Source organism: Solanum pennellii, chromosome 6 (assembly GCF_001406875.1).
Source record: "Solanum pennellii chromosome 6, SPENNV200".
Lineage (NCBI taxonomy): Eukaryota > Viridiplantae > Streptophyta > Magnoliopsida > Solanales > Solanaceae > Solanum > Solanum pennellii.
In genome coordinates, this window is record NC_028642.1 from 53,982,198 (window position 1) to 54,001,093 (window position 18,896).

The 18,896-nt window shown below is 34.9% G+C and overlaps 4 protein-coding genes across 4 annotated transcripts in view; 2 read left to right on the forward strand and 2 right to left on the reverse strand.

The window, feature by feature from the left end:
• LOC107022456 (formin-like protein 20) overlaps nucleotides 1-2,767 on the forward strand; it is a 16,144-nt gene extending 13,377 nt beyond the window's left edge. The window contains exons 16-18 of the mRNA XM_015223061.2: nucleotides 938-1,006; nucleotides 1,107-1,173; nucleotides 1,834-2,767. Coding sequence (XP_015078547.1) covers nucleotides 938-1,006; nucleotides 1,107-1,173; nucleotides 1,834-1,979 — 282 coding nt within the window. The 3' untranslated portion in view covers nucleotides 1,980-2,767. The remainder of the gene's footprint in view (nucleotides 1-937; nucleotides 1,007-1,106; nucleotides 1,174-1,833) is intronic.
• Nucleotides 2,768-2,981: 214 nt separating this feature from the next.
• Nucleotides 2,982-4,243, reverse strand: LOC107021675. Its single transcript, XM_015222375.2, has one exon. The coding sequence runs from the start codon at nucleotides 4,058-4,060 to the stop codon at nucleotides 3,056-3,058; it is 1,005 nt and encodes a 334-aa protein (XP_015077861.1). The 5' UTR covers nucleotides 4,061-4,243; the 3' UTR covers nucleotides 2,982-3,055.
• A 320-nt stretch (nucleotides 4,244-4,563) lies between these two features.
• Nucleotides 4,564-10,376, reverse strand: LOC107023280 (two-component response regulator-like APRR1). The gene is made up of 6 exons (XM_015223922.2): nucleotides 9,715-10,376; nucleotides 8,804-8,965; nucleotides 8,583-8,716; nucleotides 8,021-8,200; nucleotides 6,913-7,009; nucleotides 4,564-6,126 (listed from the first exon to the last, which is right to left on the reverse strand). The coding sequence occupies exons 1-6, from the start codon at nucleotides 9,851-9,853 to the stop codon at nucleotides 5,183-5,185; spliced, it is 1,656 nt and encodes a 551-aa protein (XP_015079408.1). The 5' UTR covers nucleotides 9,854-10,376; the 3' UTR covers nucleotides 4,564-5,182.
• A 4,966-nt stretch (nucleotides 10,377-15,342) lies between these two features.
• On the forward strand, nucleotides 15,343-18,487 carry LOC107021578 (pentatricopeptide repeat-containing protein At5g61400-like). Its single transcript, XM_015222267.2, is given in 2 exon segments — nucleotides 15,343-17,771; nucleotides 17,774-18,487. Coding segments are annotated over 2 exon segments (2,016 nt in total). The 5' UTR covers nucleotides 15,343-15,787; the 3' UTR covers nucleotides 17,806-18,487.
• Nucleotides 18,488-18,896: the final 409 nt, after the last annotated feature.

Below are 18,896 nucleotides of genomic sequence, written 5' to 3' on the forward strand. Positions count from 1 at the left end.
TTCCCCCCCCCCCCCTCTCTCTCTCTCTAGAAGGTCCATTTTTTAACCTTAAAGCAGATGAAGCTTTTAATAAACAGTTGGCACTAGAATTTTATCAAACTTTAAGCAAATCAAGTCCATATAGAGCTCATAAGTATATGTATATATATATATATATATACATATATATATATATATATATTTAACTTTTTGAATACAGGCAATCTAACTTTAAGCAAATCAAGTCGACCTCTTATGTGATATGTGAGAGTTTTCATTGGTGAAAGTGAAAGTTGGTAAGTGCCACACATTGGAGGAGGGATGAGTTATTTGTCTCATTATATGGTCTTGAGCAATTCTCACCTCATGAACTAGCTTTTGGTTGAGCTAGGTCCATGGTCCATTTTCTTCACAAATCCCTTGGTCTCCCTTTTAAGTGTATCATTTATACAATCATTTACCCATGATTGTTGATAAAATTAAGCAAAGCTTTATGTCTCGATCAGTCCCTAATGGTTTGACAGTAACAGCAGGATGAAAGTTGCTGTTAGTGAGTAATTTTTCCTATCTGTCTTAACTGATGTATCTCCCCTCTTCCGAAAAAAGAGGGTAACAGTTTTCTGGAGTAGTAAAGCACTGCTGTTTGCATTTGGATAGGAGATAACAAGGAACTGTGATTGTCATTTTCTTCTACTACTTGATTGATTGATAGAATAGTCTTTTAGCTTGCAGCTGAATTTTGATGGACTAGCACTATTTGACTTTCTCATGTAGTTGTATATCTTTACCTTTTATCATTTTCTACTTTCTTTCCTTAATTCGGTAATTCATTTAACATAAGAGTTGATAGGACTCATTACTATGCGGCTATTAAGTTGCAATCATTTCTTAACAAACTAGTATAATCTGCGCCATCTTTGGTCCTTATAAGTTTGATTTTCTACGTCCGGTAAACCAGACCTTAAAGGAATTCATTGGTGCATCTGAAGCAGAGGTGGGATCTCTCCGGGATTTGTATTCTGTGGCGGTAATTTCCTTTGCATTTAGTTACCTCTTTGTTGTATTATGTTACAGCATCAATTTCTATGGTGTCAATGATATGTTTTATGGTTGTACTTGATGCACAGGGCAGAAATGCAGATGCACTTGCGCTATATTTTAATGAGGATCCCGCCAAATGTCCATTTGAACAAGGTATCGTTTGTACAAAATATTTTATTCCACATTGGCCTTCTGGTGACAAAATTGAGCTGATGAAAGTGGTTCCATAGAGTTGTGAACTTTACATTGTTGCCTTTGATGTCCTTCAGAGTTATACTACCAAATATGATAACCAAGTCATAGGTGTATTACAGCACGCGACTGCTAATTGTCGTGGAAATATAAACCTTTTCATAATATACTCCGCTTGTTTCGGAGGAAGATAATGTTTAGATTCAATTAAGACTATGCCAGATATGGATCTGCCAACAAGATTTCTAAGTTATCAGACTCGATAGATCTAGCATATGTGGAGAAGTTTCCTAGTAGAGGTTTACATTGTCTAGGGCTGTGCCAAACCATTCGGGGTATAGCTGTGTATGGAGCTCAAACTGTCCTTTCTAGTTAAAAAAAAAGAGCTAACACTAATCAAATCAGCATTTGACTAGTTTGCACCACCTGATATTTAAGTTACATGCAAAGAATTTACTAGAGAAATTCTGAATTTGTGTCGGCATTGATTTTTATTCAATCCGGTGTATCTTATTCCATATATGATTCATTTATGTATCGTTATTCTCATTTCTGTGCTAGTGCTTTTGAAGGTTTGACTCCTAATTGTTTGTTGTGTGGTATCTGTTTCATACTCTGCAGTCACTGCAACCCTCTTAAATTTTGTGAGGTTATTCCGGAAAGCCCATGAGGAGAACTTGAAGCAGGCTGAACAAGACAAGAAGAAAGTTCAGAAGGAAGCCGAAATGGAGAACGCAGAAAAGAAGCAGCTTAAAAAAGAAGGGTGAGAATTAAATGGGGATGATTCATGCTTCAGGGAATTTTTGGAGTCATGTGGCCTCTGTCTGTTGGTTAACTAAGGACATTGGTATTAAGTCAAACCAGAAGCCTCCAATATCGATCTATCGGTTTTGGCTTTCTCTGGGCTCAAGAAAGAACGTCGAACATTAAAGCTCGTGAACCTGGAAATAGCAGAAGTGCTTTGCAGAGGGAAACTGAAAAGGACACATTCTTGTCTGGGCTCTTGGAGTGCTTTGCAGAGAGAAGCTGTTGTCTGAGCTCTTGGATGATGCAAGGAACCCGTTGGTCCAAAAATCGATCGCCTGGATTTTGTTATTGACGGGTGATCATGACTGCCGTCCGTCCTGGAGCGTGTGCTGCATGATTAAACAGAGAAATGCATCTAAAGAATGTAAATTTGGCTATGCATTTGTTGAACCAACACGATGGAGTCGTTGTCGGCGTGTTCACCTTGATGGAGATTATGCCATGCAAAATGTGAATTGGAAGTGTAACATGAATAGTTTGTACAAAGCTCAACTAACCCCTGTATTTAGATCTCTAGTTCATTCTTTTCATTGTAACATAGAAACGGGTTCCTTGTCAGGGGAATCCAACACGGAAAGTTGTACAGAAAGCATAGAAGAGGATAGAAATAGGTATTTTTAGCAATAGCAGTGTAACAAAATGTAGGCTGTAGGGTTAGTTTCCCACCTTCCTTTAGAATCAAATTTTGGAAAATAATATGATATCTTCATTCATTGATCTTGAAATCTTGTTATTTTTCATACTTGGACATCCACGTTTTACTCAAGAACACCTTGTAATCTTTTGATGATCTACTGTTTTGAGTTTCCAATATTTGGAAGGAAATTTGCCATTTTGTATGTGTAATACTTGAAGCCTTACCCTATCTCTTAGTGAGTTTTCTTGAGATCATAATTATACTACAATAAACCGAAGGACTGCTTCCTGTCTTTCATGTTTGAAGCTATATTTACTCCTGTAGGAACCTATATTTGGACGAATTCATATGACAAATGAATAATACATGATACAGAATCAGTTGAACTACTCAGTAAACTCAAGAAAGCTCCTCTAAGTTCTTTATCAACAGTACTGTGTGGTGATCTCTGTCTTCAATCTCAATTTGATAAGGAAAACACCCTTCTTCATCCATCTGGCAGCTCAATTTACAGCATTCGAAGAAAAGACAGCTAGAAATGGTATCAAGAACCAGAAGAATGGCATACAAATAAGCAATGAACATTCCTTCCAAAGCAATAGCAGAAAAGCCTGTTCTTTTATGATGATAAGCTTTGACAACTCTGAATTGGTATAGAACTTCAACTGCAGCAAAGGCCAAGTTGAAAATCACGGCTAACGATAATGCTGTTGCATTTTTCCCTTTGATTAAAAAACAAGCCTTGAGAATTGACATATACCCTCCTATGTTCCCCAGTCCTGATAATACCAGTGCCAAGTTGCAGATGATCAAAGTGCTGGCTGAAATGATAAAACAAATTATTGCTCCTGTTGCTGAAATAAAGAGGATGGGGCTTGGAGATGAAAGGTTAAATCCGTAATTAAAAATATTGAAGGCCAAAAATAGGAGAGTAAAACAAGTTGCATTTGCTAAGATGATGACTATTGAGTTGCAAAGTTGAGTGAGAAGAAGGGAACTGTAGAGTGAACAAAAAGAAAAAAATGCAGGTTTCTTGGATGATTTCTGATCGCTGAGAGCTTCAATCACGGATGCCTTTGCGAAAAGAAGAGAGGTAAGGGTGAAAGGAAATGCAAGAAAAGAGATTGCATAGGTCTGAGAAAGCTTGGAATTCAAAAGGGTGAAGAGTTTTGAAGAGGATGGTAATCCCGCTGCATCAAATAGAGAATGCAGGTGATCGTGGATTGCTCGGAGGAAACATGTAGAGGGGACGAATGCTTGTAGCAGAAGAACCGAGGCAGCAAAAGGGAACGCGAGGACTGCTGCTATTGTAGTGTAAAACTGGTAATTCTGCAGAAAGATAAAGATTGATCTTCTGATAATCTTGCCAGACCCCTGCATTGGAACAGATGAATAGTCTTTCATATTGGTATATTTGAGGCATAGGAGTTGGCAATGATGTTTCCTCCTCTATTTCAGAAGCAAAAAAGAAGATATTTCTTTGCAGATAAGCCAACAACTAATTGCTGGTGCGGTGGAGTTGTTTCTGTTTTGTTTTGTTTGGGCTCATTGTTAGTTTTGTCCTTGTGATATCCAAAATATATCAAGTATTAGTTGGCTTAACTTTGTATTTAACAAGACAGACTCTGGTGAGGGTGGGGGGAGGTTGGTGTAAAGAAGGCACATTACCAAAGACGTGAAAAAATAGATAACATGATTAACAATGAGAACCTTAGCAATGTTTTTGGCTTTTCTCTTGTTGCTTGCTGATGGAAAAGATAGACCCTTTTAGATGGCTTGGAATATACTTCAATGTACAATGAAACCAACTATTTATATAAGAATCATTTAACGTAAGGGAACACCTTTGCTGATTTTATTCTTGCATATATAATAAGTAAACTGCATCTTATTTCTCCTGCTAATAGTTTAATGTATGTTGTTATTACGATATTTTAAAAATAGTTACTAACCATTTGTTTGGTCACGCCAACTGCTGAATAACATGTTGCGTAATGGGATGAAACAGAACTTAATCATTACAACAAAGTCTCAGAAGATTACTATAAGATCAGTCTATTACATTTCGTCTCATTAATTTCATATGGTAAACTTCATGAAACTTCCCCCAGGGAATGTCACAGTGATCTCGTTACTTTTTTTGCACTGTCAAAGTGCATTGTGGCTCTACTTCCCTCGTTCGAACATGGATCTAAGAACTTTTACTTCCAGGGACATAACATGGCAAAACCATAGTACCTGCCACACATGAGATCTCACGTCCAGGGTGCTCTCAAGAGTATCCAACTAAGCTCAAAATCACAGGAATGAAAGCGATAGGGAGCAGGTCAATCTCATTGCACCCCGATGCTGCATGTAGACCGAAGATGCCTTTGATTGGCAGCTGAAAGCAAGCTTGTGCCATTTGTGTGCATGTAGATCAAGGCGTAATTCTGCATTCATCCATGAGCTATAGTACATCTCCGTCCCAGGGAATTCTGATAATACAAGAGAAAACTATCACAAAGTTGCAATCAACTGACATGTTCACAGATCATCCTCGTGTGAAGAATCCACATATTCTATTTGTACTTCCTCCTCTTCCTCTTCTTCAACATCGTCATTGCCTGCTGAAGAAGGTTGCCCATTGACATCTACATTCGCACCATTGACCTTCCTTACAAACTGTCCCCTCAAACGTGGTCTCTGCTCTGCCACTTGCTTCCGGTTAATATACCTAATCTTCTTGTCAAAACATCTTTCCTTTCTCTTCTGTCTGAACTTCATCAAAGCTGTCTCTCTAAGATCAACTTTGCTCACCTTGATATCGGCAGAAGATGAACTGCCAAACGAATGCCATGGATGTGCTGCTGGCAATTGACCTGGTTGTAAGCACATGCCAATCGGGTAGAAAGGATATGATGATATTCCATGCATACGAGGATATTGCGGCATATAATTGTATTGAGGCAACATAGCTGAATTAGCATGATTATGGAGATGTTGCAGGCTCTCGTGATATATTTGAGTTGACGGCATCATGACTTGATTCATTACTCCTGAAATATAATAGGGATAAGGAGTTTGTGCATGAAAACTGGAAACATCATGCTGAGCCTCATTTTTGAGATGCATATGCACCTGAGAGAATTCCTCCATTTTTGAGTTCCAGTGATGTGGAAATTCCTGTGATAAAGGGGGAGTACATGACCTCTCGATAGTAAAAGACGTTGGAATATTGTTGCTTTTTGCATAGCCATCACCTTGCAAGTGACTTTCTACATCTCCAGTGACTTGTATGTTCGAATCAATGTGTTCATGTCCTCCCAATGAAGTGTTTTCTTCAATCCCCAATTGCTGAGGCACACTTCCACGGATAGAGGTTGGGCTTTGGCCAGTGCTTTTCGGCAAGCTTGACTTGACATATGTAGAAAAGGCGGAAGACTCACCTATCTTCAATTCACTCTTCTTAGGAAATAGTGAAATTTCTCCTGTTAAACATATGCATATGTCAGTTGAAACTCATTTGAAGATATAGAAAAGTTGCATCTCTCAGAAAGTATTCATCTCTAAGCATGTAAAGCAAGACATATCACCTAGTAATCAATTTTAGAACCTGTTAATTAACTGACACAAGAATTTAGTTTCACGTGATTATAATCCAAATAAAACAAGAACACACGGAACAGAGAGACTACCATCAAGTTGCTTACAACACTTCACTATGTACAGGCATTTCTACATCAGTAAACAAGAACTTTATAACTGCTCTAATATGCTTCACATGGAGCACATCGAGTACTTTTAATTTTGCATGTATATATGCCAAATCTACATGCAACATAAAGCTTACTTCTGCTTTCTTATTCACGCTTAGCTTTCTTAGGAATGCCTTGTAACTTCTAAATAGTATAAACACTGAAAGTTCAAATGCAAAAGCAACAGGGAAAATACTCAAAGTTCCTAGAAACTTAGATAACAGTCAAAAGAAAATCTCACTCACCACCACTTCCAACAAGCTCAATACTCATTACTTATTACTACTTTTTTTTTCTTCACATATACTGTTGCATTTTCTATCTTATAGGGTCGAGTAAACATGACAAAGTGGAAGATAAGATTATATTATCCAAATGCAATAATGTCCTTTTCAGTGATAATGATTTACTTATTTGTTTTCTGGATGAAGATTGTCCTCATCTTCATCAACTAACGACGACATGTAGTTTTAGATAAATACTTCCATTAAGAGTTTCAAAATCATGTGAACCACTGACCTGTGCTTTGATCATCAGTTCCTGGTGCAGTAGGCGGATGCTCAAATGGAACTACAACCGCAGTCTCTATGGGAGCAGCATCAGTTGAAGCATTAGACTGAAAACATAGAAATGACAGATAATAAACGCACAAGAGACACATGTTAGTTCAACAATGTTTGATAAGAAGCAACTTTTGCCAAAGAACATTTGTCATCTGTAGCTACAGAACATGATCTGTCACTAATACATTTTGGACTAAGGAGCACTTGGAGATTGCTGCTCAAAATAGAATGTACTATCCAGGTATTGGGACAATACAACTGCAAGTTACCGCAATTTATACAAAAGGTGCATTTATTATCTGTAGCTACAAAACATAACTTCTCACTAGTATACCTCAAGGAGAGCCTGGTGCTGCTACCAATAAAAGGTACCACCCATGTGTTGGGATATCAGAATCACAAGTTACTGCAATTTGTATTAGAAGTCTTGAGTTCTTTTTTCTGATAATAAGTCTTTGAGTACTATCCACAAACACCTCAGAACATTCATTTTTAATGAAAATTCCCTCACCAGCTAACCCTAATATAAGAATGTACGACTGGCAATGAAATATGAACCGGCTGAATTCAGTAAAGGTCAACAAATTTTCTCTCAGTTAATATAGAGGAAAAAGCAGTGTGTCCAACCTGTAGATTGCAGGTATTAATATGTTAACAATTAACACCATCCCCCTCTAGGAAAGTCACAAAATAAAAGTCATACTACTACTTCATATATGCTTTCAGCTCAAGTTTCAACTCTCAGGTCTTAAATGCCGAACTTGCACTTTGAGGTTTCTAACACCAAGGGATTTGGGGGGCAGCTACGTTGGTGAGCACCCTGCCTTCCACATTGTAGGTGGAGGATTCAAATCCCATTATTAGAGTCGAAACCTCCCCCCCCCCCTTTCCCCTTTCCCTCTCCTCCCTGATGTAATAAGAAAATACCAAAAAGCCAAATTTTAAGATCCCGAAAGAACAAGTCATGAGATAGCATTCACAATGATATTAGCAATTTGAATTTTGGTGATTACATGAATGTGCTAGAAATGCTTTCAAAAGTAACTTCAAAAGAACTTGTCCACCTTGCATCTTGCTTCTTCTTGCAGCATAGTAGAGGGACATATTTCTGGATTAACACACTTCCATGACTTATCATCGGTGTCATCCGAGAAAAGAGTAGCGCTATTTGTGTTGGGATCACTGGGCTCTGATACGACCAGATTGAAGTCATAATTTATGATGTTCTTCTCTACTAGTCCGAGCTGTACACGAAACAAAGAAATATAAAATGATTATTGCGGAGATGTTGACATAGAATATTTGAAGAACACCAACATCAAAAAGTGGTACAAGGAGAACTTCCTTCACATGCAGCCTAAATAACACAAAAATAAACAACAAAAATTGGGTGAGGGTTCAAACACTGTTTCCATTCATATTAGAACAAGCAACAATAAATATATTTAGACCGATGAGAGAAAAGATATTCATCAAAGATTTGTTTATACTAATCTCTGTCGTGCTTCCCTGCCTTAAATTTCCAGATATCCTTGCTATAAATAAATATTTCAAGTAAAAATAAAAAGATATTGAAAAGCAAACAGTAAAACAGAGAAAAGATTAAGTGATTGAATAAGTACGTGCCATTCTCCTTCTTCTCCACATGTGTGTCCACAAGTTCAATAGCTCATTAGTTCTGAGAGGCTTTACCAGGTAGTCAGCGGCTCCAAATTTCAGGCACTTAATAACAATAGAGACTTCATCTTGCGATGACATCACTACAAAAAGAAAATGTAACAGTATCTTTGACCACACTCATAAGTACATTTCAAGGTAGTGTGCAATTTACAGAAACTTAAGCTTACTGATCACTGGAATGTGTCGCAACTGCTTATCCCTCATAATGTGCTTCAACATCTTAAATCCTTTAGACATAGGAAGGTCAACTTCTGAAAGGATGAGATCGATATGAGGTCCTTCTGCATTCAATGCATCAATCACCTGTCTGGGTGACCTCACTGATATCACTGCAATGCAACAATCATCACAATTAGTCGTAGGATCATTAAAAAGCTGAGTCTAGTACTACTGTGTAGCAAGCAACTGAAGATTGAACTAACATCAGAAAACAAGAGTAACTTACTAACATCAACTCCTCTCAGCCGCCCCTAATCCCCAATTTTTCCCTCTTAAGGCTTTCTTCCATTATACATTTTTCATTTTTTCTCCTTCGTGCATTTCTTCTATTGTTTTTCTCCAGGTTTTGGGAGGGAAGGGGAGGAGAAGAACTCTGGATATTGAACCTCTAACAAGTTGCAAAACTAAACTTCCCCCATATTCAAACAAAAATCTAGAGTAAAGTCCTTGAAAACCAAGGTTCAAATCCAAACAAAGGTGACACAAGGTGAATATTTCTCATCTGCCTAGCAACCTAGCTACTTGCCGTGCTGATAAGAGGTGATCAGTTGAAATTAATCTCATGCTTCAAACTTTTTTTTTTTTGATAATTATCTCATGCTTCAAACTTAAATTCAAGTCAAAGAAATCACACTCTGAAGAGCGCCTAAGGTGCTTAAAACTCTCTGACCCCCGAAATTGAAGTATCCTACTTTCACGCAATTCAAAGGGGGTTATTTGTCAAACAAAAGATGCATTAACAAAAGAAGGCAAGCTCAAGCAAATGATATCAATTAACAATCTGAATTTTATCACATAAAAACCAATTCAGAAACTACAAACACCACAATGTGAATTAATCATAAGAATTGGATATTACCTTGATAAGAACATTTGCACAAGAGAGTAAAAACTTCCTCCGAGCTTTTGGCATCGTTATCACACAGCAAAATCCTAACTTTACTCCTGTCAATAAACCCATCCCCTGTCCTCACAGTCTCATTCTTCTCCATAACCATTACACACACAAAAAAATTAGGGTTATAATACAACCCTAGCTCTCCCAAAACTGTTATTGGAGAACTTCCATTACTATTACTTCCCGCTCCACTACAGGGATCAAAAAACTACAATAATTAAAGTTATGGCTGTCAGTTCAGCACAACACCATCTTGCTGATCACGTAGTCATCCAATCCAATTCATTTAGCAACAGACCGTCACACTGAGCACGGTACAACAAGAAAGCAGAGCAATCAATCTAGAAACTTCGGCCATTTCTGTTTCACCAAGTCCCCAGCAGCCGCCGACCGATATATACCGGTCGGAACACGGAATCACCAATCAAAATATAAACGTAATATATCCCCGTTGACGGAGTGGTCGCGCACGTTAGCAAAATCGGTGCACGGTAGCAATGTAGTTTTTCTGCCACTCAGTGAGTTCTCCTATCTTATAAAATTAAACAATAAACAAAAAGTCCATGCAGACAGCTGAGTCGGTCAGAAAAAAGATTAGTCTTTTAGGTGGAATTTGGTGTCGTCTGGCTAATAGCATTAATTGTCAAAATGATGTTTCCGTGAAAAAAGAACTTTAATAGACGATATAAGATACTATTTTAATTATTGGGAAAAGGGTTAAAATTATTCCTCAATATTATTTTATTGGTTGATTTTACTTTTATCGTTAAAAGTAGATTATTTTTAATTCTGTCGTTAATAAACTCAATAAATATACCCTCCTTGAACGAAAATCCCAAAATCAGTTGAAATTACCCGATTTTTGTTAAAAAATAACTAAATATAACCCAAGTCCGACCCATCTAATTAAATAACCCAAATAAATATACTTAATTAACCAAGATTATGATTCCCAAAGAAGAGAGAAACAATTCCCAATTTTTGTCACATTTTCAGATTGCACACTGATTCGCCACACATTATCATCTCCAAAATTTTAAGAATGATACAGTCTTTCTTATGTGACTCAAAAATCTGTCAACTCCTTTAAATTTGTATTCAAATTGGGGTTTTTGCGTTTGATAACTCAAATAAACTCAATAAGAGCAGCTATATTGTAGATCTGCATTTAATTTGGGCTCTTTTTGTTTTTGATCCATAAGAAGAAGCCATCACTGCCCTATATTTAGTTTGAAAAGTCGTAAAAGTTATGGTATTTTAAGCATTAGATGAGTTATTCTTCAGTTCATTGGGAAAAAATTTCATTTGTGTATGCCTCTGTCGATGTTAATTGTGAAATCCTCAATGGGCTGAGAGAAGATGGGATGTAAGCAAGAATGAAGTAGTAGTACCCATCGATGGTGTTGAATCAGAATGTCCAAAAAAAGCTACTAATTTTGCTGAGTCATGCTACTGGTGTGGTCACAGGGCAGCTGTTGAAGCCTTGGCAACTTTCAAGGAACAGTTTGAAGTCTTTTCGATTGATTTTAATAGACAGTGTGCGATTTATGTGTTAGCTACAATAAATATTGTGTGTTCTTTGGATACTTAACCAAGAACACTGAGAAGAAGGGGAAGAACACTGAGATGAAGAAGATTGGAAATGGGTTTAATTTGTTATGGATTTTGTTTAGTTTAGTGGGTCGGTTTTGGTTTGGGTTAAACTTTTTTTGGATAATTTCAATAAAAATTGGGTAATTTTAACTGATTTGGGGGTTTCCGTTCAAGAAGGGGTATATTTGTTGAGTATATTAACGGCGGGATAAAAATAACCTACTTTTAACGGCAGAAATAAAATCAACCAATAAAACAAAGTTGAAGAGTAATTTTAACCCTTTTTCCTTAATTATTTATATGGCGATAAATTATTTTATTTAAAACAATATATATTTTTAAAAAAATTAAATTAATTTAATTAGAAAGCAAAAATAATGGCACTTTTGAGCTACAATGGTGAAAAGAAGAGTTGATTTATGTATAGCCGACACGTAAGCGGCAACAAATATCTGTGTTTTCTCTCATTGGTTTAATTTTGTTGGAAAAAAACTAAAAAACCGTCCTTTTTGCTTTTTATTGACACGTCTCCCCCACTTACTTTTTCCAACTGTCACATATCAACCATGTGTTTCTTTTAATTTTTAGCTAAATATCTTCTCTATCGTATAAATTATAAGTCACAAATAAAATAAAAATATTAAGTATACATATTATGCATATATTGATATTGGCATAAACATGATTCTTATTTTCTGATGGAAACAAAATTAAATATTTTTGTATAGTCACATGTATAAAACAAGTCAGCTATGTTTAAGATCTTTTTGGATTTATGTTAAATCATGAATTTATATAACATATTCCTCTCTCAATTAGTTTTGCTAAGAGATAGTAATAGCTAGGCTAGTTGCTTTGTATCATGTCACTAACCTAATAACAAGCTTAATTAGGAAATTTCTCTGTTCCTGTAGGGGAATTAATTTGATTAATCGTGTATTAGTTATGCTGACATTTCATAAACAATACAGGAAAGGGAAAAAGTGGCTCAATATTATCGCACTTAACATGTCGTGATGGGAGTATCATACCTAATCTAATACTAACTAATCTGAAATCCAATGAAACACAATATAATCAACTGATCTAAATCAAACGTATCTGTGCAAAATCATTCACTTACTGTTACTTCTAATGTTGCGGACACTGGCGACGGAAACTTTTGAGGATTGACTTTGTGATCACTGACGATCAGAATTAGAAACACTTAGACTGATTATCATAATTAAAAGATTCTAATTAGCAAAAACATGTGTATGTACTTTTCTATGTACAAACTGCATTATAATTCGTCCATCGCTGAACGTAAAAACATAAGATGATGGATGTCATAAGCACAACATTATCAAACTATATACATATGCAATAATGTTTCAATTTCATCATGTTGTTGATTATATGAATCTTCACTTGACCATGTCCTTACATTTAAACTAGCAACAACACACAAGAAAAGAATAAGTAGAAGCAAAATCATTTATGTTTTTATTAAGCACCCAAAGCGAGATTCGGTGGTCAATGAAGTTGATTAAGAACTCTAAGGTTCAAAACATTAGGTGACTTAGATACCTATTGCTAGTTGGAGGTGACACTTATTGAAATTAGTTGAAACACTTATTAAAAAAGAAAAAAAAATCATTTCTAATTTATAACAAAATGATATTAAGCAAAATCACTTGTATAGATATGAATAAAGAGAGAGCTTAGCTTACTTTAAAGGGAAAATTTCATATATGGCAAACTTATTTGATTAAATAACATTATATGGGTATAGTTTACCTAATTACATTTTATGGGTATAGTTTAGTTATTTTAGGTATCTTTAATTTTGTATATAAGGTTTCTTTTGTTTTTTATTTATATAATTTTATTTTAAAAAGTGGTTTGTAACTGAAGCGTTAAATATGCTAACAATAAATATAGATAATGCCATAATTTAAGGTAAACATCACTTTTTTAAGGTAAACGTTCAAATTCATTTTTTTTCAAAAAAAAATAAGAATTATACAGCAATTGAAACAAAAGATAAACTTGTTTTTGTTGTTTATGAAACAGCAGTTCATCAATTTTTTCTATTTTTTCTTTGTAATCGAATTCAGGTAAGTGTTCATTGGATGAAAATTCATGTTTATTATTGCAATAATTATACAATGTTCTATTGGATTTACAAATTTTAATTTATATGCGTTCGTTATTGTGGTGTCGTAATTATTTTTTTTTTGAAAACTGGTTTCAAAATATGATTATTTTAAGCAGAAATTTCGTACTATACAATTATATACTTTTTTGGATGTAGTATTTGTATATTAAAAAGAATATCAGTGTAAAATCAATTCAGTAATTTGATTGTATAATAATGTTATATTAATTGTATATATGATCTCTTTGAATGATTTGAAATATTTTTTTTTTATAATTGTATAGATAATGGCTTCATTGGCTATTTTGGTTATGCATTCTGGTTAATATGTGTACATGAATATAGTAGTTAAACATGGCAATATATACAACTGTCTAAATGACTTTGTATATATTCCAATAATATATAAACTTAATATATACTAACTTCAATAATTTGTATATAACTACTAAAATATACAAATTACAATCATATATGAAATTTTTCCATCTGTATAATTAAATTCAATTACTTTGTGTATATATGTATACAAAAAAAATAATAATAATGAGCCTTTAATATACAATCCGCTACTACCACTATTAAAACTTAGTATATATGTATACAAAAACAGTCAATTTTGAAAACAGTCATGGACAGATCAATTTTTGTATATGTATATAAACTTAATATATACTAACTTCAATAATTTGGATATAACTAATAAAATATACATTTTATAATCATATATGAAATTTTCCCATCTGTATAACTAAGTCCAATTACTTTTTGTATATATATACAAAATAAAAATAATAATGAGCTTTAATATACAATCTGCTACTACCACTATTAAGACTTAGTATATTATTCATTATACATAACTTAAAGTATGTATAAAGTAATCAAATCCACAGACACATATACAAATATATAACTAAAACATGTGTGTACTAAACATGCAATATACTGTATACAATTACGTGAATACAAAATTTACTTAAACAATAATTTTTTGTATATTGACATCTAAGTAACAAAAAAATTGTATCTAAATTTGTGTTTTAAGCCACTACCTCATAATTATGATGTTCTTCAGATCCGTCAACTTCACATGCATTTTCTTCTGAATCAATGTTTACTGCTTTCCTCTTTATACAATTTTAATGCCTCTAGCTTTAGCATTGTTAGTAACTTCTTGAACTGCCGTAGGGTCATATTTTTTCTTTGATCTCAATTTTTCCATTGTTTGTTCATGTTGAACTTGTTTTGATTTTACCATAGACCCTACATCAACCCCAAAATCTTGAGTTAAAACATTGAAAACGATGGTAAATTGTCAACAAAATTGACATGCAATGGAATACCTTTGATAATCCTCATAGATGAAGATGATTCATTCATTCTGTGACTAATTTGAGATCTAATAAGAACAAACAATCGATTATTTCATCAAAAAAATATGAAAAAACATAAGAAACACAATACATATACAATTGTTGAATAAGAAAAAAAAAAGGAAAACGACTAAAATTTAGGAGTACCTACGAAAATTGAATTCAACTTCGGGAGGGAGTAATTGAATTTTGGACAATTTGAAATTCAAATCGGATAGAAGTATTAATTGTAGGAGAAAAAGGTGGAATATGAATAGGAGAGATAATATTGTTTTGTGTAAAATTATATACAAAATAAAAAAAAAAAAGGTTTTTATACTATTGGCTATATAATAGGTGGTGGACCCCATTAATTATAGCAAAAAAAATAAACTATAATTATAGAAAGTAAATAAATTAAACTATACCCCTATTATATAATTACTTAGGAATGTTTGCCATTCCATATATTTCCCTACTTTGATCATGTTAGAATAGCCTATATTTGATTGATGGATAACGAGGTGTTGCCCTTCATTTTCTCGAGCAATTCTCACCTCAGGATCTGAATTTTTAGATCGAGTTAGACCAAAAGTCCATTTTATTTACATGTATACACGGGATATACCCATCATTATTCTCGACTTACATATTATTGGCCATGTTGTCCATGCCCAAACATCTAACTCTATCTCTAATCCCATGAATTTGGATTTTCTAGTTCGTTTTGAACTATGAGATGAATAAATCGAAAAATCTGTGTAATTTGATGAAGTGGGGAAACTACAGTTTAAACTTGTTTAGGGGATTTGTTTGTTTGATTAATATAAAAGGATTAATTATTTTATCACAGACATCATATTTCAAATATTGTTCAAAAGAGTGACTACCATCATTATTAGCAGAAGAAAGTACTAAAAGCAGAACAAGTAATGGAAATGTAGATATGGAAGCAGCAATGTCGAAGTATTCTTCTCAGAACTTGAAAACCCTTTTCAGCATAAAGTACCCAGTCATTTCAAGAACCATTGTAGCGTTGCCATTTTCAACTTCCCCTTCTTCATCCGCCGCGATTCTCAATGCCAAGAACTGCAGCGAAGCCATGTGGCTTTTCAATTCAGCAATTGTAAAAACAGACCCAACAAAGGATCTTACATTACACTCGGCCATTATTCATTATTTAACCCGAGCAAGATTGTATCTTGACGCCAGGTGTTTGATAAAACGACTCATTGAAAATCTTAGAAAAAACAGCAACCCAAGAAAGGTTTGTTCTTTAGTTTTCAATGATCTTGGTAAAATAGACTCTGGGTCTAGCTGTAATGTGTTTGGGGTGTTGATTATTGCGTTATCTGAAATGGGTTTTGTTGATGACGCTTACTGGGTGTACCAAAAGATGGGAAAGTTACCTCCTTTGCATGCTTGTAATGCTCTTTTACATGGGTATGTAAAAATGGGTAAGTTTGAATTCATGTGGGGTATTTATAGGAATATGCTCTCCTTTGGGTTATGTCCTAGTGTGGTGACATATGGAGTATTGATTGATGCATGCTGTCTTAAAGGTGAGATTTTGAAAGCTGAAACGCTATATGATGAAATGGCTGAGAAAGGAATTCAACCAAATATTGTGACATACACCACTATGATTCGTGGGTTTTGCAATCAGAATAAGATACAGGAAGCTGAAAGCATGTTCAGCAAGATGTGGGAGATGGGAGTTATGCCTAATCTTTGCACTTATAATACTCTAATGGATGGCTATAGCAAGAAGGCTGATACTGGAAGAGCCTTTCAACTTTATCAAAATATGTTGAAGCATGGAATTCTTCCAAATGTTGTTACTTTTGGTACCTTGATCGATCCGCTTTGTAAAGTGGGTGAAGTGATAACAGCAAGAAATTTATTAGCATGTATGGTAAAGTTTGGGGTAGGTCCCAATTTACTTATCTATAATTGTCTGATTGATGGCTGTTGTAATTGGTATGATATGTCAACCGCACTAGAGATGCATTCTGAGATGGAAAAGCTTGGTATTTCTCCGGATGTTGTGACTTATGGTACACTGATAAAAGGTTATTGTAAGCTGGGGAAAGTAGACGAAGCTGAGAGGTTTTTGCTGAAAATGGACGCTGCAGGGGTGGTCGTGAACTCTGTGATTTACAATCAGCTGATTGATAGGTATTGCAAGGACAGAAATATGGACAAGGCTTTGGCATTGTGTTCTCATATGATAGAGAAAGGTGTCCAGCCCAATGTAGTCACTTTCTCAGTATTGATAGATGGTTTTGGTAAGATAGGGGATCTAGAAGCTGCAATGGGTGTCTATACTGAAATGATTATTAAAGGCTTGAAGCCTGATGTGGTTGCTTATACAGCGTTGATTGATGGTCATTTCAAAAAAGGAAACACAAAAGCTGCTCTAAGGCTTCATAAGGAGATGGTGGAGACTGGAGTTGCTCCTAACGCTTTGACTTTTACTTGTTTGGTTGATGGATTTCTCAAGAATGGAATGATTAGTGACGCAATCAATTTTTTCTTGAAAATAAGCAGTTCTGGATCTATAGGAGTCGAAGTAGACTGCAGTAATGGTGTTCTTTCTTTCCCTAATAATGTTACTTATTCTGCGTTAATCCATGGTCTATGCAAAGATGGGCAGTATTTCAAAGCCAATAAGTTTTTCGTGGATCTACGACGCAATGGTCTGTATCCAGATTTATCCACTTATGTCATGATGATACAACGTCATTTCGAGGCCAGGCACATAACTCGTGTCATGATGCTAAAGGCAGATATGTTAAAGACTGGTTTTATGCCTAATCTTGTCATGTACAAGATCTTGCTCAAGGGCTACCAAGACATGGTTGATCTCAGTTCAACTCGTAAGTGTTATGAGGAATTAAATGATTCAGGTTTAGTTTGTTCCGGAGCATCACTAATGCAAAACCTCCAGGATCATGTAAATAGCAGTTCCCTGTTGACTTAACTAATTATTCTGTTAAGAGGCATCCTTGTCTGTAAAATTCAGTATCTTCTGAGTTGCACCAGCTTTTTGAGTTGTGCTGATTATAGATGAGTATCTCTGGGGAGCTATCGATTTTGCAGTTAGGGAAAAGAGCAACTGAAGTGAGCAACCTCAAACTTCTGGATTGGAGCATCACCAAAGCTCAAGTGTCCCCTCGGATTACAACTGCAGCAAAATTTTATAGTTTCCAATGGCCATTATCTCGCAGAGGATATGACAGGGGATGACTGTGGAGAAGCTGACCCGGTATTGAAAGAGTTGTCTGATGCTATATGCACAATCAATAAGAGGCAGGAAACGCGAAATCTCATTTCACTGCAGGCAACATGATTGCGAGCCTCCTGGCCTAAGTTGTTTTAGCATCAAGTTTTGGTCTTACAATCAAGGAGAAAACCATACATCTTGATGATGCAACTTCATAACTGCAAAAAGTGTCCAGGCATTGTAAGTTTCAAATAAATACAACTCCTATTCAAGTATGTGCAGCTAGAGCTGATTTTGAAGCTAAGCGCGCGCAGATGTAAATTACTAGATACTTCCATTCATGTTTCTTTGGGTTGGAGTTCTTTGTGATATGCTTCTAACTTCTAAGATCTGTTTGAATATACTGTAGTTCCTCTCCTAGTTGGCTAGTTTCACATAGTAATATACATACAGATTCAAGTCCCACAAAAGAAAAAAAAAAGATTAAAACGACTTTATCCAATCTTAACTAACTAATTATAATCAGAACTCTCTATGATAATCCTCTATTATACTATATGTTTCTATGCAGCTAAAAAATATCTGAACAAATGATGTAGTTATAAAGAAGTTTGACGGTAATTTCTTAGTTTCTTATGAACTGTGTTAGACTACATCTTGATAACATTAAAAAAAAAAAGAACTTTGAGCTATCATATATATATATATATAGAATTTTTAATCAAACTAAGCCATTATATAAAACAATTTACCAAAGTAATACATTTTTCTAAAATTTTACAAAACTAGTATAAACGTATTTCACGGTAACGTTTTAGGGTATATTTTT

What these genes read in the sequence shown, in the direction of transcription:
- LOC107021675 (XM_015222375.2), bottom strand. Translation starts at nt 4,060, where the DNA reads ATGAAAGACTATTCATCTGTTCCAATGCAGGGGTCTGGCAAGATTATC.
- LOC107023280 (XM_015223922.2), bottom strand. Translation starts at nt 9,853, where the DNA reads ATGGTTATGGAGAAGAATGAGACTGTGAGGACAGGGGATGGGTTTATT. An exon ending in AAGAAGAAGCAAGATGCAAG is followed by an intron (nt 7,010 to 8,020) that starts GTGGACAAGTTC and finishes CTATGTTTTCAG; the next exon opens with TCTAATGCTTCAACTGATGC. An exon ending in AACTGATGATCAAAGCACAG is followed by an intron (nt 6,127 to 6,912) that starts GTCAGTGGTTCA and finishes TATGTTTAACAG; the next exon opens with GAGAAATTTCACTATTTCCT.